Source organism: Dendrobates tinctorius, unplaced genomic scaffold (genome assembly GCF_039654945.1).
Source record: "Dendrobates tinctorius isolate UK_male_01 unplaced genomic scaffold, ASM3965494v1 ptg000164l, whole genome shotgun sequence".
NCBI lineage: Eukaryota > Metazoa > Chordata > Amphibia > Anura > Dendrobatidae > Dendrobates > Dendrobates tinctorius.
The window spans coordinates 9,855,067-9,881,348 of NW_027361831.1; the positions used below are offsets into that span (position 1 = coordinate 9,855,067).

The window sequence follows — 26,282 nt, forward strand, 5'->3', positions numbered from 1 at the left end:
ATATAAAGAGAAAAACAAAACAGACAACTCAACTGTAACAATAGAACACACAAAATAAGAGCTGATAAACATGAGTGGGTGCTGTGTCCCCCAAAGAAGGCTTCGAGAAACAGATTTTACAGTAAGCAACCAAAAATCCTGTTTTCTCTATCGCTTCATTGGGGGACACAGGAACCATGGGACATCCCAAAGCAGTCCCTGGGGAGGGAACAGCAGAAACTTAGTTCAGGTTGGAGAACTCACCGCTGCCGACTGCAAGCTCCTTCTGCCTAGGTTGGCATATGCTGAAGAGTAGGTATGGACCTTATAAAATTTGGTGTGGATGGAAGACCAAGTTGCAGCTTTGCAAAGTTGTAAAGCTAATGCCCTATGGTACACGACCCAGGAGGCGCCCACTGCCCGCAGAGTGAGCCCTAATCCCTGGGGGAGGCACTCTGCTCTTGACCCGGTAAGCCTCCAAAATCGCCATTCTGATCCAGCGAGCAATCATAGCCTTGGAGGCCGGCAGGCCTCTTCATGCACCATCAGTAATGACGAAAAGACTCAATCTTCCTAAAAAGGGGCGGTCCTAGCCAGACAGACCCTCACCGCCCTGACCAGGTCTAGCCTGTTTAGCAAACACTCTAGAGGATGAGTCGGAGCAGGTCAAAAGGAAGGGAGGACAATGTCCTCATTTAGGTGAAATGCGGACACCACCTTGGGAAGGAAGGAAGGCAGAGGCCGCAAAACCACCTTATCCTGGTGAAGAACCAAGAAAGGAGGGCAAAAGGAAAGGGCTGCCAGCTCCGAAACGTGCCTAATGGAGGTGATGGCCACCAGAAATGCCACTTTCCAAGACAGTAAGGACAGGGATACCTCCCAGAGATGTTCAAAGGGAGAACTCCTCAGGGCCTCCAGAACTAGAATGAGGTCCCAGAGTTCCACGAGTCCGGTACGGGGGAGCTGCATGCGCTACCCCTTGAAGAAAGGTTCTGACCTGTGAACGGGAAGATAAACTCTTCTGGAAAAGAACGGAAAGTGCTGACACCTGACCCTTCAGTGAACTAAGGGCAAGACCAGCGTCAAGACCCACCTGGAGAAACGCCAAAATAGAAGGGAGAGAAAAGGACATAGGAGGGATGTGATTAGACTCACACCAGCTGAAATAGGCTTTCCAGGCTTGATAATAGACCCTGGAAGACGACGGCTTCCTAGCCTGGATCATGGTGTGAATCACCAGATCTGAAAATCCGGACGCTCTCTGCACCGCAGTTTCAACAGCCACGCCGTTAAATTGAGCGACCGAGAATTCTGGTGGCAGATTGGTCCTTGAGACAGAAGATCCGGTCTGTCTGGAAGCCTCCAGGGGGCGTCCGCGAGAAGATTGACGATGTCTGCGAACCAAGACCTTCTGGGTCAATCCGGCGCGATCATTATGATCGGCACCCCTTCTGCCTTGATCTTTTTCAACAGCCTGGGAAGAAGGGGAGGAAACAGATAGGGAAGCACAAACTGCAACCAGGGAATGGCCAGAGCATTGGTGCCCACCGCGAGGGGATCGCGGGACCTGGAGATGAACCGTGAGACCTTCCTGTTCAGTCGGGATGCCATGAGGTCCACATCTGGAGTTCCCCAACGAAGGCAAATATGATGCAAGACCTCCTGATGCAGGGACCACTCTCCTGCCGGGAGACCCTCGCGGCTGAGAAAGTCGGCGGCCCAGTTGTCCACGCAGAGGATATGCACTGCGGATAGCGCTAGAACCATCGACTCTGCCCAGAGAAGAATCTTGGATACCTAGGCCATCGCCAAGGGACTCCGAATCCCTCCCTGGTGATTGACATGTGCCACCGCCGTGGCATTGTCCATTTGAACTCTGATAGGCAGACCCCTGAGAAGCCGTTCCCAGAGAGGATTCCTGTGCCGACCAATGCCCCAGGACCGTCAGATGGAGAAATACCGCACCACAGCCGAGAAGGCTGGTGTCTGTCGTCACCACCTGCCAGAGAACGAGAAGGAAGGATAGGCACAAGAAGATGAGAGGGGATGACAGCCAGCAATTGAGAGACCATTTGACTCAAGAAGAGAGCCGAATCGGACAATCCAGAGACAGAACAGACCTGTCCCACTGTAAAAGGATGGCCTGCTGAGGTGGTCTTGAATGGAACTGCGCAAAAGGGATTTCTACCAACGTTGCCACCATCCTCCCCAGGACATTCATTGCTGAGCGGAAGGAAGGAAGGAAGTAGAGGGACTTCCAGAGAGAGAATTCCCAGCTGGAGGATTGCTATCTTCTCTTCGGGAAGGAAAATCCTCGTCTGACGGGTGTTGAACAGTGTCACGATAATGTAAATATGAGCTATGGTTTTCCTTAATGACACACCTTTCCAAAATTTTCCATGCACACACTGAGCTCTGCTACCCCAGTTGTGAGGGTTTGCCCCCCCTCCTTCCCCCCCTCCTTCCCCCCTGCCAGCAGCTGCAGCCTTCTTTTCCCCTGCCTGCCTGTAATCCAATACTCCCTCCTCACACATTCCTCAGAAATGTGGCAATTAGCAGAATACAACCCTTTGTCTCCCAACATGTGCTTTGGATCTCAGATAGCACAGCTGTAGAATCTAACCATAGGACATAACTCGACCCGTTTATGTTATGAATATGAAAGATACATATTTGGGACATGCTTTGACGGGACTACTCGGCCTGTGTTTTTCCAGCCTCCAGCTTCAGCGGAATCTAAGAAATGGATTCCTGTGCAGCTGAGCCAGCCCGGTGCCTCGCGTTTGGACTTGAATGGACACCAGCGTCAAGCTGAATAAGATATGACTTTGTTCGTCGCTATACGAGGTACCCTCTCTGAGATATGATCATTATGTTTTCTTAGCAAGTTCTCATCCTGGGAGGAAGAGGAGGGTTTCCCCTTAAGTCAGCCCCTTTAGTGAAGTCATGACCCAGAAGTATACGTTACTTTCAGTCAGTCTGGAGCCAGTTTTTGTCATGGAAGCTGGATAGAGGACGAATCTCTGATGCACTATGACGTATCGCCCAACCCCCGCACAGCATGGTTAGCCTGAAATGATCTAAGCAGAATGTGAATGTTTCTGTTTTTAATCCCTGTAATTTTGTAATTGCCTTGTACATACTTTGTCTCATATTGTAAAATCTTTTTATACCTTCTGTAAACACTGCCTACTTTTTCGGAGTAAAATACAAAATTACTAGTTACGTTTCTCCATGCTCTATAACGAATTTGCACGTTCTCCGAAGTGAATTACGCTACTAACTTGGGTTGGTTTCCGACCCCCTTTATTAATTTAGAAATATTAATAGAAAACTCGGAGCTGGTGGCGGCGGTGTGTTCTGGCCTAGTGGGGCAAAGCTGGCAGTGACGGAATGGGTTTTATAAGTTATTGTTTGGCTGTGGCCAGAGCATTTATAATTCACTCGCTGCAGCGCGCCAAATAGCCAATCAACATTGAAACAGGCCCATCCGGAGACCAATTATCCTAGGTGCAGTTCCCTGACTGACCTGAGGGTAAGGGGGGCGCCGGAGAGCTGCAAGTTCCAAAGTGGAACTGAAAAGTGGGATATACATAAATCCCTGCAGTTCGTGACATATTGTTGGTAGCAGTGGGATAACTAAAATAAGCCCCTGCGGTAAATTGATAGGTCAAACTTGTTTGCGGTTTTTGATCACATTTGGTGACAGCGGTGGGATAACTAAGATAAGCCCCCATGCGGATGTGATAGCCGCGTGCTGGCCAAGGTGGGTTTTTCCTGACAAACAGCATGCCTAAGAAAAAGAGGCGCTGAGTCGGGACAAGGCAGGACTTTATTCTGTTGACTAGCCACCCAAAACGGGACAGGGAGTCGAGGACAATGGTAAGGCTCTCCTGAGCCTGAGAAAAGACTGGAAACTTGGTGAGGATGTCGTCGAGGTACGGAATGAGCACCAGGCATCTGATACTCAAAATGGCCATTAATGTCACCATGATTTTCGTGAAATCCCTGGGAGCGGTTGCGAGTCCAAACAGCAGGGTGACAAACTGGAAAAGGTCCTGCTGTACCGCGAAATGCAGGAACCTCTGATGTCCTGGGAAAATCGGGACATGGAGATAGACATCTTGAATGTCTATGGAGTACAGGAATTCCTGCGCCTCCATGGAAGCAATTACTGAACAAAGGGACTCCATCCTGAAATGTCGCAGGCGGACCCTTTTGTTCAGTAACTTCAGATCCAGGATTGGCCGAACCGCGCCACCTTTCTTCGGCACCACAAACGGGTTTGAATAGAAACCTGTCAAGCGTTCCCATTCTGGAACGGGAACGATTACCCCCGAACTGAGAAGGGAGGCGATGGACGCAAAGAAACCCGGAACCAGAGAAGGATCTCTTAAGAGGATGGGATTCAAAGAATCGATCTCGGGGCCGCAAAGCGAACTCTATTTGGCAACCTGAGGCTACCACCTCCCTGACCCATACGCCCTCCACCGAAGACAGCCAAACGTCCCTGAAAAACAGGAGATGACCAAAAAGCCTGGGAGATACGCTGGGGTCTTGATACGAGTAATGCCGAGGAAGATCTGCCAGGACTAGGCCTGGTGGATCTACCGTGAGTGTTACGGGAACACCAGGAAGGGGTGGTAGGTTTGAAGGAAGACTTTTTCCTATTCTGGCGAGCCTGCAGCCTCTGCTGGTCAGAAAAATCCTCCATTGCAGCGAAACGACGAAAGAGCTGAAAGGAGCAAAACTGCCGCTTCAGAGGAAGCCGGCGAGGCTTGGACTGTGGAAGGAGGTAACTCGTGCCACCAGTGGCCTCCTTAATAATTTGGTCCAACATGGAGCCAAACAGACGGAACCCCTGGAAAGGCAGGCTGGTAAGGGACTTCTTTGACAACAAGTCTGCCTGCTAGGCCTTAAGCCAAAATAGTCCGCCGGATGGCCACCATATTGCTGGACGCCTGAGCTGTGCAAGACGCGGCATCCAGGGAGGCAAATACCATATATTTCCCTGCATGAGAATCTGGTCCACAAGATCGGCCAACTCCTTCAGACGAGCTCCAACAAGGATGCCCTGACGAAACCGTTTGCCCCATTTTGCTATGTACTTCGAGACCCGGGAACAGGCAAAAGCCGGGCATAATGTAGAAGCAGCCACTTCAAAGGCTGACTTTTGCCAGTGATTCTATAATCCTATCATTGGAATCCTTGAGGGATGCTGCATTAGAAAGCGGGAGGACCGTGTTTGGTGGACAGTCTGGAAACTGGCGGGTCCACGGCCGGGAAAGCAGTCCAGTTTGTGGTGAGCTCAGGAGAGAAGGGATATAGGATGCCGAGGCGCTTCCCTCTTTGAAAGCGTCTGGTAGGGTTCTCCCTTTCCCTGGCAAGTACGTCCACAAACCGTCTAAACTAAACAGCCTGTTCTGCAGGTTCTGTAGAGGTATCCTTGATGCTAAACGTCTTGTTGACTGACACAATAAGGCTCTGGACCATATCTCTCATGTTAGAGGCCTGGTCTGAATCCAGGTCCGAATCATCCTCTGCATCCGAAAACGCCTCGCCTGACTAGGGAGAGGAGGATCGAGAAGAGGCAGCCCGCCGGGAAAGACCGTGGGGCGAGATGGAGCGGGAAGAGGACCTAGAACGACGTTCCTGCCTGGATCTCTTGCGCCCTGTGTTGAAGACCCAGATGGTGAATCTTGTGACCCACTAGCAAAACCAGGAGCCAGAAAGGGCAACCTGTCAAGCACGGACACCAGGGTCTGCGACAATTTGGTGAGATCCGTCACGGACTGTGACAGAAAGGAAGCCCACTCTGGAATAGGGGCCTCGCTCTCACCTGGGGCAGAAAGGGACTCCTGAGCGGTGGGCACAGTGGGGTTGCTGCAGTCCTGACAGAGGGGAGAGGACTGACCTGAAGGAAGCTTGCATTTACACGAAGACCATGCAAAGTTTCTAACAAGAGCAGAGGAAGAAGAGGAGGAGGAGGTAGGAAGACGAGAATGCTCTCCCTTAGAATTAGGCATGATGAGCAGACCCACTAACTGATGCCAGAAGGTTAGGGGACAGCAAAAGATGCAGATGAGCGTGTTAGTCGGCAGAGCAGAGCTACTCACAGTAAGTGCAGTATCCTGTAGTCTGCTTCCAGGCTGTAGAAGCTGCTGCGATAAGTAGAGGAGAAGCAGGTCCTTCCGGGAGAAATCGCTGTCCGGATCAACCAGTCGGAAAATGGCAAACGCAAGGAGGATGCAGGGGAACACCCGGAAAAAGCGCGCAATGTAGAAAGGTCCTGCCCTCTGAGGCCAGAAAAGGGGTGGGGCTAAGCACCGGGTCCAAGATGGGAGCAAGATCGTGGCGATCGTAAGCAGTCTGGTGAGGCGGGGAATAGTTGGCTGAACTAACCGCCGATTGCAGGAAGAGGAAGAGAGGGAGCGACGGGCGGGAGAAAAACACTGCAACTAAGCCTGAGAGAAGCCGGGACCTAGATTACAGCTGGTGACCGCCGAAGCATGGGGGGGCGGCATGGAGGGCCCTAAAACACCACAAAGGTATGCCTGGTGCACCAAGTACATCGGAATTAAAGGGGAAAAACCCCTAATGCCCGCTATTAAAATAAAGGAAATTTTTTTTTTTTTTTTACTGTTTCCTTTGATCTTCTTCTTTGAACTTATCTTCTTTCTGTACTCGGGTCTTCGCCGCACCTGGGGGGGGGGGGGGGGGGAAGAAGAGAGAGAAATGTACCTCCCCATTAAGGACAGATTGGACGTCCGAAAATCCTGCGATGTGGGACGTCTGCGTCTCCTCAAACTGACAGGCTCTGGTGGGCGATTGGGTGGGAGAAGGGGCCAGGACCGATGCCGGATTACCTGAACATGCTTCTGTGTTAGGGGTTAGGGGCCTGCTGGCTAGACGTATGAGGTGGTAGTACACGCCGTACTCATAGTCTCTTTGTGGGAGTACAGTAGTGACCGTTCACACTGTATCCCTCCGGGATCCTGAAAAGAAACGACGCAGACTGAGGTAGATATGGGTCTAATGAAAGACCCGTGTCCAACTCCTACTGACACTAAGCTAAAACTGAATAACCTAGTGCCAGTCTGTGGGGTGTATATTGCAGAGGAGGAGCTAATTTTTTTGTGCATAGTGTCAGCAGCATACACTCATGGTTCCTGTGTCCCCCAATGAAGCGATAGAAAAAATAATCTGTGACTTCTCTGCATTTAGAAGTTTCTACTTACTTGGGCTGTTATCTTCAGGAATCTCCTCTTGACAACGCTCATCACCCCTCACATATGTCTCTGTAGTATTAACATGGGTCAGATCTTCACCCTGAAATAAATATTATAGAAGTCACAGATGGAGAAGTCACATCTATGATCAGCTCTAATCCTGCCATCTCAGACGTTCTTATTACACAAGTATAAAACATATAATACTGGTGGATAAAACAAGACTGAGCACAAGATCTTTACAGCCATCTACACATCATAGGGGAGATCTCATGACACTTTCTCTCCATTTACCTGATGATCCTGAGGAATATTGAGATTTTCTTGTTTACAGTCCAGTGGAAGAAGAGGACGGGGACATCTCTCTTGTGTTGTCCTCTTACTGGATAGATCTGGAGGAAACACATACAGGATCATGTCTCTAGAGCCTCATATGGAATCTTTAAACCACATTGAGCTTTTTTTGCCTTTGGAATTTTTTCCAAGTCAGCTTTCATTTTCCGCCACTCCCTCAGACCGGAGTGTGCGGCTGCATGTATTTCGCACATCAGAGGAGAGAGAAATAGGGTCTTATCACAGTGATCAAAATAAAAAAAAATAGTAAATTAAACCCCCCTTTATCACCCCCTTAGTTAAGGATAAATAATAATAATAATAATAATAATAATAATAATAATAATAAAAAAAAAAAATGTATTTATTTCCATTTTCCCATTAGGGTTAGAGTTGGGCTAAAGTTAGGGTTAGGATTAGGGTTACAGGTGTGTTAGTGTTGGGATTAGGGTTAGAGGTGTGTTAGGGTTGGGATTAGGGTTGTGTTAGGGTTACAATTGGGGGGTTTCCACTGTTTAGGTACATCAGGGGGTCCCCAAACACGACATGGCGCCACCATTGATTCCAGCCATATTTGCATTCAAAAAGTCAAACGGTGCTCACTCCCTTCTGAGCCCTGCCATGCACTCAAACAGTGGCTTTCCCTATATGTGGGGTATCGGCGTACTCAGGAGAAATTGCACAAGAAATTTTGTGGTCCACTTTCTCCTAATAATACCCTTATGAAAGTAAAAAAATATTTGGTTCCAAAGTGAATTTTTTGTGAAAAAAAGAAAAAACAGGATTTTTGGGTTGCTTACCGTAAAATCTGTTTCTCGGAGCCTTCATTGGGGGACACAGAGACCATGGGTGTATGGTGCTGCCACTAGGAGGCTGACACTATGCACAAAAAAAGGATAGCTCCTCCTCCGCAGTGTACACCCCACCGACCGGCAGGCGAATTCCTCAGTTAGTGAGAAAGCAGTAGGAGAAGTAACAGAATAGATTGAGAACAAACAACTCAACTGTAACCAACAAACAACATAAGAACAGGAGTTGTAGAACATGGGAGGGTGCTGTGTCCCCCAATGAAGGCTCCGAGAAACAGATTTTACAGTAAGCAACCCAAAAATCCTGTTTTCTCGTTCGCCTTATTGGGGGACACAGAGACCATGGGACGTCCCAAAGCAGTCCCTGGGGTGGGAAACAAACTTCCATCAGGCCAGTGGACTCACCACCGCAGCCTGCAGAATCCTTCTACCTAGGCTGGCGTCCGCCGAAGCGTAGGTGTGGACTCTGTAGAATTTCACAAACGTGTGAACCGAAGACCACGTTGCAGCTTTGCAAAGCTGCAGCGCGGAAGCTCTGTGGTGCACCGCCCAGGAGGCACCCACCGCCCGGGTAGAGTGCGCTCTGATCCCTGGAGGAGCCGCTCGATGCTTGACCCGGTATGCCTCCAAAATTGCCGATCTGATCCAACGAGCAATAGTGGCCTTTGAGGCTGGGTGCCCTTTTCTCGCCCCATCAGGAATGATGAATAGAGAGTCCGACTTTCGCAAGGAAGTCGTCCTAGCTAGATAGACTCTCAATGCCCTGACTAAGTCCAGCTTGTTCAAGGACCTCTCCCGAGGATGAGCTGGACTCGGACAGAAGGATGGCAGAACAATGTCCTCGTTGAGGTGAAACGAGGATACCACCTTCGGAAGAAAAGAGGGCGGAGGCCGCAGAACTACCTTGTCCTGATGAAGCACCAAAAAGGGAGAGCGGCAAGAAAGAGCCACCAATTCCGACACCCGCCGGATGGAAGTAATGGCCACCAGAAAGGCCACTTTCCAAGAGAGGAAAGAAAGGGGAACGTCCCTGAGCGGTTCAAAAGGAGAACCTTGTAGAACCTCAAGGACCAGGTTAAGGTCCCAAGGATCCACGGGAGCACGGTACGGAGGAACCGTGTGGGCCACCCCCTGAAGAAAGGTTTTGACCTGGGGACGGGAGGCCAGCGTCCTCTGAAATAAAACGGACAGAGCCGAAACTTGACCCTTCAAAGAACTGAGGGCAAGCCCCGCATCCAGCCCTGCCTGAAGGAACGCCAGAACAGAAGGGAGTGAAAAAATCATGGGCGCGACGTCATTGGTTTCACACCAGGAGAAATAGGCTTTCCAAGTACGATAATAGAACTTGGAAGAAGGCGGCTTTCTGGCACGGATCATGGTATGAATTACTCGATCGGAGAATCCTGCCCGTTACAAAACCTCGGTCTCAACAGCCACGCCGTTAAATTGAGCGACCGATAATTGGGGTGGCAAATCGGGCCTTGAGACAGCAGATCTGCCCTGTCGGGAAGCTGCCAGGGGGCGTCCGCGAGAAGGTTGACAATGTCCACGAACCAAGACCTTCTGGGCCAATTTGGGGCAATGAGGATGACTGGGATCCCTTCTGCTTTGCCACCGCCAGAGGATCCCGGGACCTGGAGACAAACTGAGGGACCTTTCTGTTGAGGCGAGACGCCAGCAGGTCTACGTCCGGGGTTCCCCACCGACGGCAGAGCAGGTGAAACACCTCCGGATGTAGGGACCATTCTCCCGCTGCGAGACCCTCGCGGCTGCGAAAATCGGCGGCCCAGTTGTCCACGCCGGGAATATGAACCGCGGAAATCGTAGGAACAGATATCTCTGCCCATTGAAGAATTCTGGACACCTCCGCCAGGGTCGAGACACTCCGTGTCCCTCCCTGGCGGTTGATATATGCCACCGCTGTGGCATTGTCTGTCTGAATCCTGATCGGCAGACCCTTGAGGCGCCTTTCCCAGTGGACGAGAGCCAGATGAATCGCTCGTATCTCTAGGACATTTATTGGCAGAGCTGATTCCTGAGCCGACCATCGACCCTGAACAGTGTCATTGCGGAACACTGCCCCCCCAGCCGAGGAGGCTGGCGTCCGTCGTGACAATCTGCCAGTGGACGGGAAGAAAGGATCGACCCAAGAGAATGAGGGGAGACGTCAACCACCAGTTGAGAGACTGCTTGATCCGGCATGAAAGACGAACAGGACGATCCAGAGATAGAGCCGACCTGTTCCACCTGAACAGAATGGCCTGCTGAAGGGGTCTGGCTTGAAATTGGGCAAAGGGAACTGCCTCTATCGCCGCCACCATCTTCCCCAGTACCCTCATGGCTGTCCGGAGGGACGGAGATCGCGCGAACTGCAATGATCGCACACCCTGCTGCAGGGAAAAAAATCTTCTCTTGTGGGAGAAAGACCCTTGACCGACGAGTGTCGAACAGAAGGCCCAGAAACACAAGGCGTTGAGTCGGGACCAGACAGGATTTTTTCCTGTTGACGATCCACCCAAGACTGGACAGGGTGGCAAGAACGATCGTCAAACTTAGGTGGGCCTGTTGAAAGGAGGGAGCTTTGATCAGAATGTCGTCGAGGTACGGAAAAAGAACGAGACCTCTGATCCTCAACAGGGCCATCAACGCAGCCATAATCTTCGTGAAGACTCTGGGAGCGGTGGCGAGCCCGAAAGGCAGCACGACAAACTGGTAATGTTCGTGGCGAACCGCAAACCGCAGGAACTTCTGATGTCCGGGAAATATGGGCACATGTAGATAGGCATCCTGAATGTCTATCGAACACAGGAATTCCTGCTCCTCCATGGAAGCGATGACCGAGCGAGCCGACTCCATCCTGAAATGTCGAAGGCGGACTCTCTTGTTGAGTAGCTTGAGATCTAAGATGGGTCGGACTGCCCCGTTCTTTTTCGGCACCACAAACAGGTTCAAATAAAACCCTGTGAATCGTTCGGATTCGGGAACGGGCACAATTACCCCGGAACTGAGAAGAGAGGCGATGGCCGAAACAAATCCCGGGATTAAGGCCGGATCTCTTGGCGGATAGGATTGGAAGAAACGATCCTGTGGCAGAGAAAGGAACTCGATCTTGTATCCTGTCGACACAACGTCCCTGACCCAAGCGTCCTCCACTGAGGCGAGCCAGACGTCGCTGAAGAAAAGGAGTCGACCTCCCAACTGAAAAGGACCCCTTGGAGACCGACGATAGTCATGCAGAAGTAGACCGTCCAGATCTAGATCTGGATGATCGGCCCTGGGAAGAGTGCGACCGCCATGACGGAGTGGGTCTGAAAGAAACCTTCTTCCTTTCCTGGCGAGCTTGTGGTCTTTGCTGGTTGGAAGGGTTTTCCGCCGCATTGAAACGGCGGAAAGTCCGAAAGGGACGAAACTGACGCCTTGGAGGAGGTCTGCGAGGCTTGGATTGAGGGAGAAGAGAACTCGTCCCCCCGGTAGCGTCCTTAATAATCTGGTCCAATTGGGACCCAAAGAGGCGCACTCCCTGAAAAGGCGTATTAGTCAGAGACTTTTTAGAGGACAAGTCCGCCTGCCAGGCCTTGAGCCAAATTGTACGTCGAATCGCCACGACGTTGCTTGACGCCTGAACCGCGCAGGAGGCGGCATCCAGGGAAGCAGAAAGCAGATAATCCCCCGCATGGGAAATCTGACTGGCAAGATCGGCCAGGTGCTCGGGTTGAGCTTTATCCAGGATGCCCTGACGAAGATCCTCTGCCCAAGTAGCTACGGCCTTTGCTGCCCAAGATGAAGCAAAGACTGGACATACCGCCGCTGATGCCGCTTCAAAGGCAGACTTTGCTAGAGATTCTATGATCCTGTCGTTAGAATCTTTCAGAGACGCCATACCCGACAACGGGAGAACCATGTTGGTAGAAAGTCTGGACACGGGAGGGTCCACTGAGGGAGAAGCGGACCAGTTATCCAAGAGCTCTTTAGCAAACGGATAGAGCACGCCGAGACGCTTTCCTCTTTGAAAGCGTCTGGTCGGATCATCCCTCTCCTTGGTAAAAATCTTTCCAAACTCTGAATGGAAGGGAAACACCCTGGATGGTGTTTCCGCCCGTCTGAACGAAACCTCCTGATCTGAGAATTTCGCAGGGGCGTCAGTGATGTCGAAGGTATGGTGAATCGCGGCAATGAGGTTCTGCACCGTAACCGTCATGCTCGCATCCTGGTCCGAATCCAGCTCTAAAACCCCTTCAGATTCCGAAAGCGCTTCGCCTGACTCGGGAGACGAGGCCCGAGAGGGAGACTGCTGGGGACCGTGGGGTGAGGTAGGACGAGGAGAGGACTCCGCCTGGAGATCCTGCCTGGGCCTCTTGCGACTGACGCTGGCTGGCTCAGATGGGACGTCCTGAGATGTGCTGGGTCCCGCCGAAGCTCCCAAGGGCAACTTATCCTGAACGGCTACTAGGGACTGAGACACCTTGGAGAGGTCTGCCACCGACTGTGATAGAGAGGAGGCCCAGCCCGGCATGGGGGGCTCACTCACCACTGGAGCTATGGATGGCTCCTGAGCGGCGTCGGGCTGAATTGGATTGCTACAGTCCAGGCAGAGGGGAGTGGACTGACCTGAGGGAAGTTTGCGATTGCAGGACGAGCAGGCAAAGAACTTCACTAGCGTGCTAGGGGGAGCCGCAGAGCGGGTACGATCAGACTTAGCGTTAGACATAGTGAAAAATGGGGCAGTGCCGGCCGGTTGGGGGACAGAAGGCAGAGAAGGGTGTCAGTCTGCAAATGCAGAGCTACTCACGGTCCGGTGTCCCCAGAAGATGACGCTGTCTGATCTGTCTGCAGGATGCGCCAGGCCAAACCGGCTGAAACAGAACCAAGTGGACGATATTCGGCAGGAAATGAGGTCCGGCTGGCAGGCTGAAAAGATGGCGACCCCCGGAGGAAAGAGCGCGCTCCCAGAGAAGGAAGAAGGGCGGAGCTCGCCGCAGAGATCCCCTCAGCACCGCCCGCCGACCAATGGCAGACAGGTGCAAGGAAAGGGGGCTGGGAGGGCCTAAGACGGGCGGGAGAAAAGCCCGCTTAGAAGAAAGGGGCAGGGGGCGTGGCCGCGACGCAGAGGGAGGCCCGAAAGAAGCCGGGGCCTAAATTAATAGCGCCGGCCGCCTGTCAGCAGGGGGTCGGCGCGGAAGCGCGCTGCAACACCGGCCCACGTCCCTGCCCAGAGCTACCCGACTCCTGCGCCACCCCTGCCGAGATGGAAAAAGGGAGGGGGAGAAGCGCAGAACGAGGCCCGTGAAAACCCGGGGCCTGCATGGATGCGGAGACCGTGGGGGATGCGGGGTGCGCATGGACCCTAACGTGGTCCCCCTGGCGACCGCTCCAAGAGAAAACGCCGGGGGACCGCCTAGACTGAGGGGCCTTACAATAAAGGTACCTGAAAATCCCACACTGTCTGTCTCTATGAAATCCGCGCCTCATCCAAACTTCAGGCTCTGGTAGGCGAGAGGGTGGGAGGCGGGGGGGCAAGGACCGTCAGTGCGGCTGGCACCTACTTGTGCGAGGCTCCTGGTCCTGCTCCGGAGACCTATGAGGATACGGGGTGGCAGTACACGCCGTACTCATAGTCTCTTTGTGGGAGTACAGATGTGACTGTTCACTCCGTATCCCTCCGAACCTGTAAAGAAACGACGCACACTGAGGTAGATATAGGTCTAATAAAAGACCCGTGTCCACCTCCTACTGACACTAAGCTAAACTGAGGAATTCGCCTGCCGGTCGGTGGGGTGTACACTGCGGAGGAGGAGCTAACCTTTTTTTGTGCATAGTGTCAGCCTCCTAGTGGCAGCAGCATACACCCATGGTCTCTGTGTCCCCCAATAAGGCGAACGAGAAAGGTTCATTTTTTCCTTTCACATTGCTTTAGTTCTCGTGAAGCACCTGAAGGATGCAGTTTTTAGAATGTTGCCACTTTTGGGTATTTTCTGTTATATTGACCCCCCAAACTCATGAAAAATTGGCTTGGTCATTAAGTACAAAATTGGCTCTGTCACTAAGGGGTTAAAGCTTAGAGATCTGGGCAACTAAGTGTTAGCATCTTCTAATTCCATTGAGTAGGGAGGATTATAACTGTAAGCTCTGACCGAAACAGGTATCACTCCAACAGAAGGACTTCCTATGCCCAAAATAATGGGAAAAGTTTTGGGAGGAATAGCAAGTGGTTGTCTACCAGCAGAATGCACAAAGCAGACCACAATGCCTATACAGCAGCCACAGCTGTTGACTCAGAAAAATCTGTACTTCTCTGCATTTAGAGGTTTTTACGCACTTGGACTGTTATCTTCAGGAATCTCCTCTTTACACTGCTCATCACCCTTCACATATGTCTCTGTAGTATTAACATGGGTAAGATCTTCACCCTGAAACAAATATTGTAAAAGTCACATCTATGATCAGCTCTAATCCTGCCATCTCCAACGTTCTCATTACACAAGTATAAACCATAATACTGGTGGATAAAACAAGACTGAGCACAAGACCTTCACAGCCGTCTACACATCATAGGGGAGATCTCATGACACCTTCTCTCTATCTACCTGATGATCCTGAGGAACATCGGGATCTTCTTGTTTACAGTCCTGTGGAAGAAGAGGACGGGGACATCTCTCTGGTTTTGTCCTCATACTGGATACATCTGGAGGAAACACATACAGGATCATGTACATGAAAAACCTTAAAATCCAAAAATTTTATTAGATATATTTTAAAATTAATTATTTTTTAAATTAATTTTAAAATATATCTAATAAAATTTTGGATTTTAAGGTTTTTCATGCACATGATTTTTTTGGCCTTAGGTAAGGATTTTTTTGAGGAAACATACAGGGACTGAATTCATTCTTTACACACAGATAATTATAGGCCATGTGTATTTAGTTCTGTGATTACCTGGTGATGTGAGGGGCTGGGGAACCTCCAGCATGACATCCTGGTACAGATCCTTGTGTTTTTCCAAATACTCCCACTCCTCCATGGAGAAATAGACGGTGACATCCTCACACCTTATAGGAACCTGACACATACAATGATACCGTCATCACCCCGATCCCTTCATAGCGTTACTGTATAATGTCCCAGCATTCCCAGCAGTGTCACCTCTCCAGTCAGCAGTTCAATGATCTTGTAGGCGAGTTCTAGGATCTTCTGGTCATTGAAGTCCTTATGTATCAGGTGGTGGGGTGGAGGTTCGCCAGGGGGTGTTCGCCATCCCATAGATAAAGGGGCCTGACAGCGCTCACCAGAGGTCTTCTTCACTACTGTGTAATCCTGGTTATGGAGAGACACATTAATAAATCTCACTACAGACATTTCCAGAGTCCTCACCTCTCCAGTTCTGTCCATCTGTTATTCCCATAGATAAGAATGATGTAATGTGACGTCATCAGAATCTCTCACCTCTCCAGTAAGACGGAAGAGGATCTCTAGGGTGAGATGTAATATCTTCTCTGCCATCTTGTCCCTGTCTTTATCCATCTTTAATTGATCAATCAGGGAAATTCTCTTTTATAGAAGATCTCCACTGAAAGGACCTGATATTGTAGGGATCTGAATGGGAAGAAGATGAGGAAATGTAACATCATAAAGAATCCAGTGTAATAATACAATTACTGGAGATAATAAGGGTGAAGATACAAGGAGATGGATAGTGTAGATGTTGTATTCTCTTGTTTTGTATGAACATATTTAGAGTTGCTGCTTTAGAAGAGCTTCTTCTGCATGGTTATTTTGGTCACTGATGGGCTGTAGGAATCACGTTTGTCAGCACTGACCATAAAATAGAGAGACCAGGATTGGACCCAATTAGTGGTGGCACAGGAGCAGTGGGAGGGATGGTAATGTACTACTATTTTTATTATTTTAAACTTTTTTCTTTGTATCTGCTAATAAAACCTGTATATTTTAGACCACAGACAACAAGCAGTTTCTTCCTCGGAGTCGGCAGCTGTATACGTTTCTCATAGACTCATCTTCAACAACGCTAATTCTCGTCTCATTTACCGACACTGGAATCGGCATTAGCAATACTGCAGGAGATATTCATTACACGTGACAGGAGGAATAACTACTTCATGATGAGGACGACATCTTCATCTTCTACTACGGCTCTAGAAACATATCTGGCCAGAGTCCGTCACTGACTCCATCACCACAACTAAATGTAAATTAAAATGTCAAAATTTACAGTGGACACCTCCCAACAAATTATATCATTTATGCTGAATTTCACAAACCAATCCTTTTGTTCTCCAACAAAATAATCCTCAATTTGGGGACAATAGACATCAACTGAATGATCATTAGGCTGACAGTTATCTCATGTGTATGGGGCCATTAGTATCACACTGACAGGCAGGGATAATACCTCGCACTACAGTAGTGCAGTGCATCACCGGATCAATCAGAGGCTTGTATGTTGGGTAATCGCACTAATGAGGGTTGTGAAAAAAAAGTACATAGATATGTGGGGAAAAACTACTGTTTGAGCACACGGCAAGGCTCTGAAAGGAAGGAGCACTGTTTGACTTTCTGAATGTAAAAATAGAGCGCGGGACACCATGTCTCAGCTGGAGAGCCCTTGATGTGCCTAAATAATGGAACCTCCCACAAGTGACCCCATTTTGGAAACTAGACTCCTCAAGGATTTCATCCTTCTGGTGGTGTAATGAGCATTTGTAATCCACAGGCGATTCAGTAAACTTAATAACTTTTAGATGTGATAACAAAAAAAATAAATTTTTCCCACTAAAATACTATTTTAGCACCAAATTTATAATTTATGCATGGGGTAATGGTAGAAATTGGACCCCACAATTTTTTAATGCAATTTCTCCCGAATGTGGCAGGATCCCATATGTGGTTGTACACTACTGTTTGAGCACAATGCGGGGATTGGATGGGAAGGAGCGCTACTTGACTTTTACAACGCATATATTTAATTTGAACAGATTGTAGTCTCTATTAACCGAGCCCCTGAGGTGCAGGGCAGCAGTGGCACACACTGGTGAACCCATATTAGAAACTTCACTGGCCAAGGAATTCATCTAGGGGTGTAGTTAGTATTTTGAACCTATAGGTGCCTCACAGAATTGAAATGTGGAAACATGACATTTTAGGGGTAAAAATTTAATTTTTCTATTTGCTGCAAATTTCTCAGGTACACGAGGGTTAATAGGTGAAACTGGACCCCATAATTTATTGCACAATTGGTCCCAAACGCGATGATGCCCCATATGTCATCAGAAATTACTGTTAGGCCACATGTCAGGGCTGAGAAGGAAGGAGCGCTATTTGGCTTTTGGAGCACAGATTTTGCCAGAATAGTTTGTGGAGCCCCAAAGGTGCCAGAACAGCAGAAAAAAACCCCAAAGTGACCCCATTGTAGAAACTGCACCTGTCAATGAATTCAATTACGGCTGCAGTGACTATTTTGTGACATCCACTCCAGACATTTTTTCTGGAGAAAAGCAAATCTGTCAGGATAGCTCTCACACATTGTGCCCCCATAAAGTGTAGAGCCCCCATATATTGTAACAGCACACCCATACATTGTGCCCAACATGTGCTTCTAGCATCACGTACCCTGTAAATAGTTAAGTGCTCTCCCCACTACAATAATGTCAAACATATGGCCACTTACTGTGATTTAAGTACAGTGGGGCTCAGAAGAAGGGGGCATTTGGATTTGGGAGCGTAGAACTCACTGGATTTTATTTGAGGGGATGGGAGCCATGTTTCTTTTCCAGAGTGGTTGATCTACCAGTAACGTGGGAATCCCTATAGTTCCAGTAACAGATGACGGACCTGAGCGGAGGCTGGTTTTGCGCGGGATAAATAAGTTTTTATTGGCAACATTTTGGGGTACATAACATTTTTTTGATGAATAAGGCTGGGTCACATTATTGTGTTCTACGCTGAGCACTTACGGTATGTTAGGCTTTCCGTGTAAATCCCACAAAAATGCTAATCAGACGTAACCCCCCAACGGAACCACCCACCATAACGAGGCAGATGGAGACACTTTGTACTCACAGACCAGTCCAAAGTGACTCCATCTGCCTCATAAGCGAGTGGTTCCATCCAGGGTTTTGTATGAATCACGGTTTTGGGGAATTTACACGGAAACCCCGGGGTAAGCGCTCAGCGGAGAGCGCAAGATAAATGTGAGCCGAGCCTTATTGCGATTTTTGGAGGTAGAATGAACAAATAAACAGCAGCAAAAGAATACTGGCAGCCGACACTGGGGGGAATTTCAGGAGCAGGGCAACGCTGAGGAATAAGGCCCCTTTACGACTGCGGTTAAAAGGCATATTGTCTGTCGTTAAGGGGTTAATTATAGGGTCACTCCCTGCACAGTTGGTGAAACCACGTCCGTTATACTGTCATGGTATTTATCTCATATGGTGACTGGAGGAAGAAAAGAAAACCCCTGTATTCTCTCCTGTGTCCCTGACTGTGGAGCTGCTGGAATATAAGAGAATGAAGACCAGCGTGCTCCAGGACCGAACCTCGTTTACCAGCAGAACGTGTGACCCAGAAAGAGAAAGCCTCCTCCACCATATTATCTGAGGGCAGAGAGAACTGCCGCCCTCAGCCACCGAAATAGTGTCAGCACTGAAGGGGTTACTGCCCCCATTCCCCAGTAACACGGCTCCAGCACCTACCTCCACCTGCAGAGCCGCACTCCACATATATGGCTGCTCTGTGCGCACAGGACCTGGGATGAGGTCACAGGAGGGGAGGAGTCAGGGGTCACATGATCAGGAGCCTCAGTGTATGCAGGACTCTGCTGTGCTGGTTGTCATGGTGCTGGATGAGGGGAAGTTTCTGTGTGGGGTCAGGAGGGGTTTACAGGGTGGATGTAGCAGAGCCGTGTGTGCACGAGGTGTACGGAGCGGAGCCGCGTGTTTACAAGGTGTACGGAGCGGAGCCGCGTGTGTACGAGGTGTACGGAGCGGAGCCGCGTGCGTACGAGGTGTACGGAGCGGAGCCGCGTGTGTACGAGGTGTACGGAGCGGAGCCGCGTGTGTACGGAGCGGAGCCGCGTGTGTACGAGGTGTACGGAGCGGAGCCGTGTGTGTACGAGGTGTGTGGATCGGAGCCGCGTGTGTACGAGGTGTACGGAGCGGAGCCGTGTGTACGAGGTGTACAGAGCGGAGCCGTGTGTGTACGAGGTGTACGAGCCGCGTGTGTACGGGGTGTACGGAGCGGAGCCGCGTGTGTACGGGGTGTACGGAGCAGAGCTGTGTGTACGAGATGTACGGTGCGGAGTCGTGTGTGTACGAGGTGTGCGAAGCGTAGCCGCGTGTGTACGAGGTGTACGGAGCGGAGCCGTGTGTGTACGAGGTGTACGGAGCGGAGCCGTGTGTGTAGGAGGTGTACGGAGCGGAGCCGCGTGTGTACGAGGTGTACGGAGCAGAGCTGTGTGTACGAGATGTACGGTGCGGAGTCGTGTGTGTACGAGGTGTGCGAAGCGTAGCCGCGTGTGTACGAGGTGTACGGAGCGGAGCCGTGTGTGTAGGAGGTGTACGGAGCGGAGCCGCGTGTGTACGAGGTGTACGGAGCTCAGCCGTGTGTGTGCGAGGTGTGCGGAGCAGAGCCGCGTGTGTACGAGGTGTACGGAGCGGAGCCGTGTGTGTACGAGGTGTACGGAGCGGAGTTGTGTGTGTAGGAGGTGTACGGAGCGGAGCCGCGTGTGTACGAGGTGTACGGAGCTCAGCCGAGTGTGTGCGAGGTGTACGGAGCGGAGCCGCATGTGTACGAGGTGTACGGAGCGGAGCCGTGTGTGTACGAGGTGTACGGAGCGGAGCCGTGTGTGTACGAGGTGTACGGAGCAGAGCCGTGTGTGTACGAGGTGTATGGAGCGGAGCCGTGTGTGTACAAGGTGTACGGAGCGGAGCCACGTGTGTACGAGGTGTACGGAGCGGAGCCGCGTGTGTACGAGGTGTACGGAGCGGAGCCGTGTGTGTACGAGGTGTACGGAGCGGAGCCGTGTGTGTACGAGGTGTACGGAGCGGAGCCGCGTGTGTACGAGGTGTACGGAGCTCAGCCGCGTGTGTACGAGGTGTACGGAGCGGAGCCGTGTGTGTACGAGGTGTACGGAGCGGAGCCGTGTGTGTACGAGGTGTACGGAGCGGAGCCGTGTGTGTACGAGGTGTACGGAGCAGAGCCGTGTGTGTACGAGGTGTACGGAGCAGAGCCGTGTGTGTACGAGGTGTACGGAGCGGAGCCGTGTGTGTACGAGGTGTACGGAGCAGAGCCGCGTGTGTATGAGGTGTACGGAGCGGAGCCGTGTGTGTACGAGGTGTACGGAGCGGAGCTGCGTGTGTACGAGGTGTACGGAGCAGAGCTGTGTGTACGAGGTGTACAGAGCAGAGCCGCGTGTGTACGGAGCAGTGCCGCGTGTTTACATTTTTATATAAGTATATACCATGTAAGGAGGTAAAGAAATAAGTGTGGCGCATAAATATACTAACATCATTTGAATATTCAAACAACTTGAGCAGAGAGACAATTATAAACTGAACTGTGCAAAGTAGTAATAAGGTATTTAAGAAGCACAAATACTGAAGGTCTAAAAAGTCATCATGCTCATATGCAGCACAACTAGAAAATTCAAGTCTGGAGGGGGAGAGCCTTTTGTAAGAGTAAGGAGTTAAATAATCATAGGCAGACCCAATCCAGAAATAGTTCACACATGAATATGCACAATAATAACCTGGCTCACAATGTCAGTAAGATAGAAATGGAGTATTAAATCATAACAGCACATAATAAACATGATAAACATTACCTAAACGACACGGTTCAAGATAACATTTGACGTACATTTCGATTTGTCTTCCTCAGAAAGGGGTTTGTCGTTTTTTAGGCTTGCTTAACCAAATAAATAAATGAAAACATTACATGGGGTCCCCCTTATCTTATGAGACCGGGAAAGGTAAAGCAGACAGCTGCGGGCTTATATTATCAGGCAGGGAAGGTACCTGCTTGTTGGGCTCTTTCGAGACTAAAAATGCCGGCCCACAGCCGCCCCAGAAGTGGAGCATCACATGAGATGCGCCAATTCTGGCTCTTCGCCTTCGCTCTTCTTAATTGCATTGGTGCGTTGTCAGGGCAGTGGTAATTGGGGTTGATGTCGGCTGTGAAGTGTCCAAAAACACAGCGGATATCAAGTGCTGGTGTTAGTAATGGAGAGGTGTCTATCAGACACCCCCATTATTAACCAAGTAATAAAAAAAATAGAAAACGCAAACATACTTTAAAATAAACTTCCCAACACTTTCCTTGGTTCACCAATTTAAAAAAAACAAAAAAACATGCAGGTCCGACGTAGTCCTCAAATGGAAACCTGAAAAACATAAAAAGAGCGAGACAGAAACAAGACACTGTCCCTCGTTCACCTATTTATTAAAAAAAATGTCCCACGCAGGTCTGATGTTGTAGAGCGCTTCCCATGACGTTCCCTGAATCTGTCGTATAAAGCCTATGGCACCATTCATCTCTGTAGGTTGTCAGGTGACTCTCCCGATGCTGACGTAAGCTGTTCCAATTACGTTATGACCCTACACACCTGCCGAGACACTTGCTGAATTGGATGATATTCTAAACATTATATTTTAATGGACAAAAGTCATTCATGTCTCAGTCGTATCCTGGTCATTTGTTTAGCTACTGCGGTAGTTCAACTCATGTGGTGGTATACGGAGGTAAAAATAGGAACACAGTCTCTATATCCTGGGTTGGTTTATTATTATGCGCCATAAATCAACAAGAGGGGAAAATAAACTCAGCCTTTCCGGCTAAAACAGGAAAACAACAAATAAAAACAAAAATGTTGCAACACAGTCAATATGTTGCGGCTGGCACCCCGCTCTAGAGCAACACAGGTTCAGTCTTTCCTCTACAAGACATCTATCTTCAAGAAGTATTATTTCTCCTTGCGGAGACTGACAGGCTAAGCATGTCGAGGTGAGGAGACTTAAAGCCGCAATGCTCCTCTGGGAAATATGCAAATTGTCTATTCAGAGAGGAAGAGGGATAGAACTCTAGTGCCACCTATTGGAAGTAGCAATCCTAAAAGTCAATGTCGACCCTTTAGCGAACTTTGCCACATGACTTAGGATAAAAGCCAAACCAGAATCTCAATTTGCAGACACTGTGTTACGGGGTACTGCCCCTCGTCAGTGCAAAATGTGAGATCTGGTTTGGCTATGTGAGAGGCGTCTGACTGATATGCAAGAAGTATTGTTTCTCCTTGCGGAGATTGACATGCTAAGCATGCCGAGATGAGGAGACTTAAAGCCGCAATGCTCCTCTGGGAAATATTCAAATTGTCTCTTGAGAGAAGAAGAGGACTAGAACTCTAGTGCCACCTATTGGAAGTAGCAATCCTAAAAGTCAATGTCGACCCTTTAACGAGCCTTGCCACGTGACTTATGATAAAAGATTCTGGTTTGGACTTTATCCTAAGTCATGTGACAAGGCTCGTTAAAAGGTTGACATTAGGATTGGTACTTGCAATAGGTGGCACTAGAGTTCTAGTCCTCTTCCTCTCTCAATAGACAATTTGCTTTACAAGACACAAAGACATGACACTATAAATTTATATTTGGTGTTTGTACACTACGTATCCTCTTGATCATAACACCGAGGGATGAAAACTGAAAATTTGCCTACAACAACATAGCCAGTTATCGAGATAAACTTCCGGAGGTCAGCACTGAGCAACTACTGCTTTTTTTTTATAATGGCGCCTGCTTACACCTACACATGTTAGGATAAATAACGGATAAAGCCCCCTTCCGTCAGGGCTCGCCTTCCGTATTGCGGTTGACCCTGGCCCAATTTGGGATATATCTTCAATCTAACCCTAACAAGACTATGTAAGCTTCTTTAGCCAAATCTTGGCTGTGGTATCCCCCCTCTCTCTCTCACTGTATACTTCGTGGCTGCATATTCTGCTCCACCATCCATGGATAAATTCGTGAATCCGGGTAGCTCTAAATCGGTCAAGACCAGAGCTCAGGTTGCCAAATCTCCTCCTAAAACATGTGACTTTAACACCACCATGTCTGAGGAATCCCTGCAGGCAATTGCTGCTTCTATTACAATGAAGCTCATGCCAGTGATCGATGCCAGACTTCAATCTTTTCAATCATCACTGCTAACTGAACACACCAATATAATTTCAGTGGCAGAACAGCGGATTTCTGACTTGGAGGACACGGTACAATCCTTTGTTACCCAGATAAAAGACAGACCACGAGATAGAGTAGCTTCGGGAAAAATTTGATGACTTGGAAAGCCAGAGTCGTCGTAAAAATCTACAAATCATCGGTGTTCTTGAATCTGTAAAGGACCTACACCACCTTACTTCTTCATGGCTCCCACGAGCACTCAATTTACATGACATGACTGGCTCTATGGTGGTGGAGCGAGCGCACAGTATTGGACCTGAGCGCTCTGATCTGAAAGCTCGTCCACGCCCGGTAATTTTCAAGTTACTCAATTACCAGGACAAACTTCAGTTGCTCCGGGCGTACCAAGCCGCCTCCTCATTGAAATACAAGGGCCATTCCCTCCTTATATTTCAAGATTTCTCCCCCTTGCTGACCAAGCCCCGTGCTTTTTCTTCTGTATGTAAATTATTACATGACAAAGGCAATAGTTTTGCTGTTCTCTACCCTGCATGCCTTCGGGTGATGCTTCAAGGAAAACCAGTATTTTTTGATGACCCAGATAAAACATTAGAGGAAATTGAGCGCTCTTCCCAGGCTTCCTCTCCGGTCACTTGACTCTGATTTGTAGCCATGTGATATTTTGCCTTTAAGATTTGATTTTGAGCTTATGGCTTGATCTATATTGAACTTTTGTTCTTATCTCATGTATTTCCTTCTAGGGGATACCATTAGTTAAGATAACTTAACCCGATGTTTAACTTTTTGGTTTATATGTTGTTTCTCAGTTCAGTTGGGGGTGGGTTCCCTCTCCTTGGGCACGCTCTATGTCTGGTCTTGTTGGCTAACTTGGGTTGGTAGGTTTGCTCGCTGGGACAGACCTTTGCCCAACTACTCTTTTTTTACTATTTCTACGTTCTGGCCCCAATGTAGGATAGGCTAACATGGCCGCCCCTAATAACATAGCTTCACACATTAATATGCGCTCTATCAAACTTCTATCATGGAATATGGCTGGCCTCAATTCACCGGTCAAGCGCAGAAAAGTACTAGATCACATTACTCTTCTACGCCCCCATATTGTCATTTTACAAGAAACCCATAGGATATGCAGGAGTCACCCAGCACTCCGTAATATATATTATGCGAAGTGCTCGGAGGCTTCCTACACAGAAAAAACGTGGTGTGGCCATTTTGTTTCATAAGGATCTCGCTTATTCTATACAGGATGTGGTGAGGAACCAGGCAGGGAGATATATATTAGTCAGAGCTATTATTGAACAGCGGGAATATTGCCTTATAAATGTTTATCCACCCAATACTACTAGCCCCTCCTTCTTTGCTAAACTTGAAGAGATGGTTCATGGCTGGCATCCTACCAATATATTATTGGGTGGAGATTTAAACACCCTTCATGATGCTTTTTTGGACAGATATACCCCCCTGCCCGCATCTCACCCTCCATCCAGAGCGATTTCTACCTTGTTAAACAGGCTTGACTTGGTTGATGCCTGGAGGTGCTGCCACCCTACGGAAAGAGAATATACCTTCTATTCTAGGGTACATGATGTTCACACTCGAATTGATTATTGGCTAACTTCTGCCTCTCTTCTTTCCCTTCTAACAACAGGTGACATTCTCCCTTCAATTATCTCAGACCACTCCCCGGTCTTACTCTTGAACTCCCCACTAATAAATCTGTGTCTTTGCGCTGGTGCTTCCCCTCTTATCTCTATACTTCAGATGATTTCAAGCGCTATATGATGGGCTGGTGGGAGACTTTCATGGAGGACAACTTGCAACACTTGGACGATATCAATCTATTTTGGGCCACTGCTAAAACAGTACTTAGGGGATATTTATCTCTTATGTGTCCCAGAAAAAAAGGAAGCTGTTGTCCTCCTTGCGGCCTATAGAGACTTTAAATTACATAATACTCCCTTCTCCAGAGAGGCTTACCTGACAGCTAAACAAAATTTAAATACCCTATTACATGAGCAGACACACAACCAATTAGCTCATCAACGTAACCGTTATTTTCGTTGGGGAAACAAACCAGGCCGTCTCCTGGCGTCTTTAACAAAGCCATTCAAAGCGGCTACTAGGGTTCCCAATATTGTCTTACCCGATGGCTCTATCACTCATGACCAAACCCAAATTTGTGCTGTTTTTAGAGACTTTTATGCAGATCTTTATGGCCCATCTCTGGACTCTGCATTCCTACACAAGGCTTGTCCACCAAGGCTTTCTGACTCTCAGCGGAAGATCCTAAACCAACCAATTTCTTCTGAGGAGGTAAGATCAGTCATTAAATCTTCAAAACTGCACAAAGTCCCTGGCCCGGATGGGTGCTCGGTAGAGTTTTATAAACTGTTACAACCCTTAATTACTCCACACCTCACTTCTCATTTTAACCATATTTTGGACTCAGGTTCTCTGCCGGATCGATTTAATAAAAAGCAAAAAACACAAATAAAAAGTAAAAAATAAACTGCAAATAATGCATAAAGGTAATAATAATAATAAGGGTATTTAGTAAACATAATTTTGATCATAATAATGTACAAGCCATCCCGCCACGTCACGGCAACCCTTGTGGGACAGTCCTACTCTACACATGACCAGTCTGGCCTATGCTTTTACTAGTGGGTCAGTCCCTCGATCCTTGTTCACATTCACGTCACTTGGCAAGTGAAAAGGTTTTAAAT

At 48.9% G+C, this 26,282-nt stretch overlaps 1 protein-coding gene across 1 annotated transcript in view; it reads right to left on the bottom strand.

Annotated features, from left to right (window-relative positions):
* Window positions 1-19,195, bottom strand: part of LOC141053020 (uncharacterized) — a 62,225-nt gene extending 43,030 nt beyond the window's left edge. The window contains exons 1-8 of the mRNA XM_073550350.1: window positions 19,060-19,195; window positions 15,794-15,943; window positions 15,494-15,664; window positions 15,287-15,410; window positions 14,935-15,032; window positions 14,667-14,757; window positions 7,503-7,600; window positions 7,218-7,308 (exon numbers count right to left, since the gene is read on the bottom strand). Coding sequence (XP_073406451.1) covers window positions 7,218-7,308; window positions 7,503-7,600; window positions 14,667-14,757; window positions 14,935-15,032; window positions 15,287-15,410; window positions 15,494-15,664; window positions 15,794-15,871 — 751 coding nt within the window. The 5' untranslated portion in view covers window positions 15,872-15,943; window positions 19,060-19,195. The remainder of the gene's footprint in view (window positions 1-7,217; window positions 7,309-7,502; window positions 7,601-14,666; window positions 14,758-14,934; window positions 15,033-15,286; window positions 15,411-15,493; window positions 15,665-15,793; window positions 15,944-19,059) is intronic.
* Between the last annotated feature and the right edge of the window lie 7,087 nt (window positions 19,196-26,282).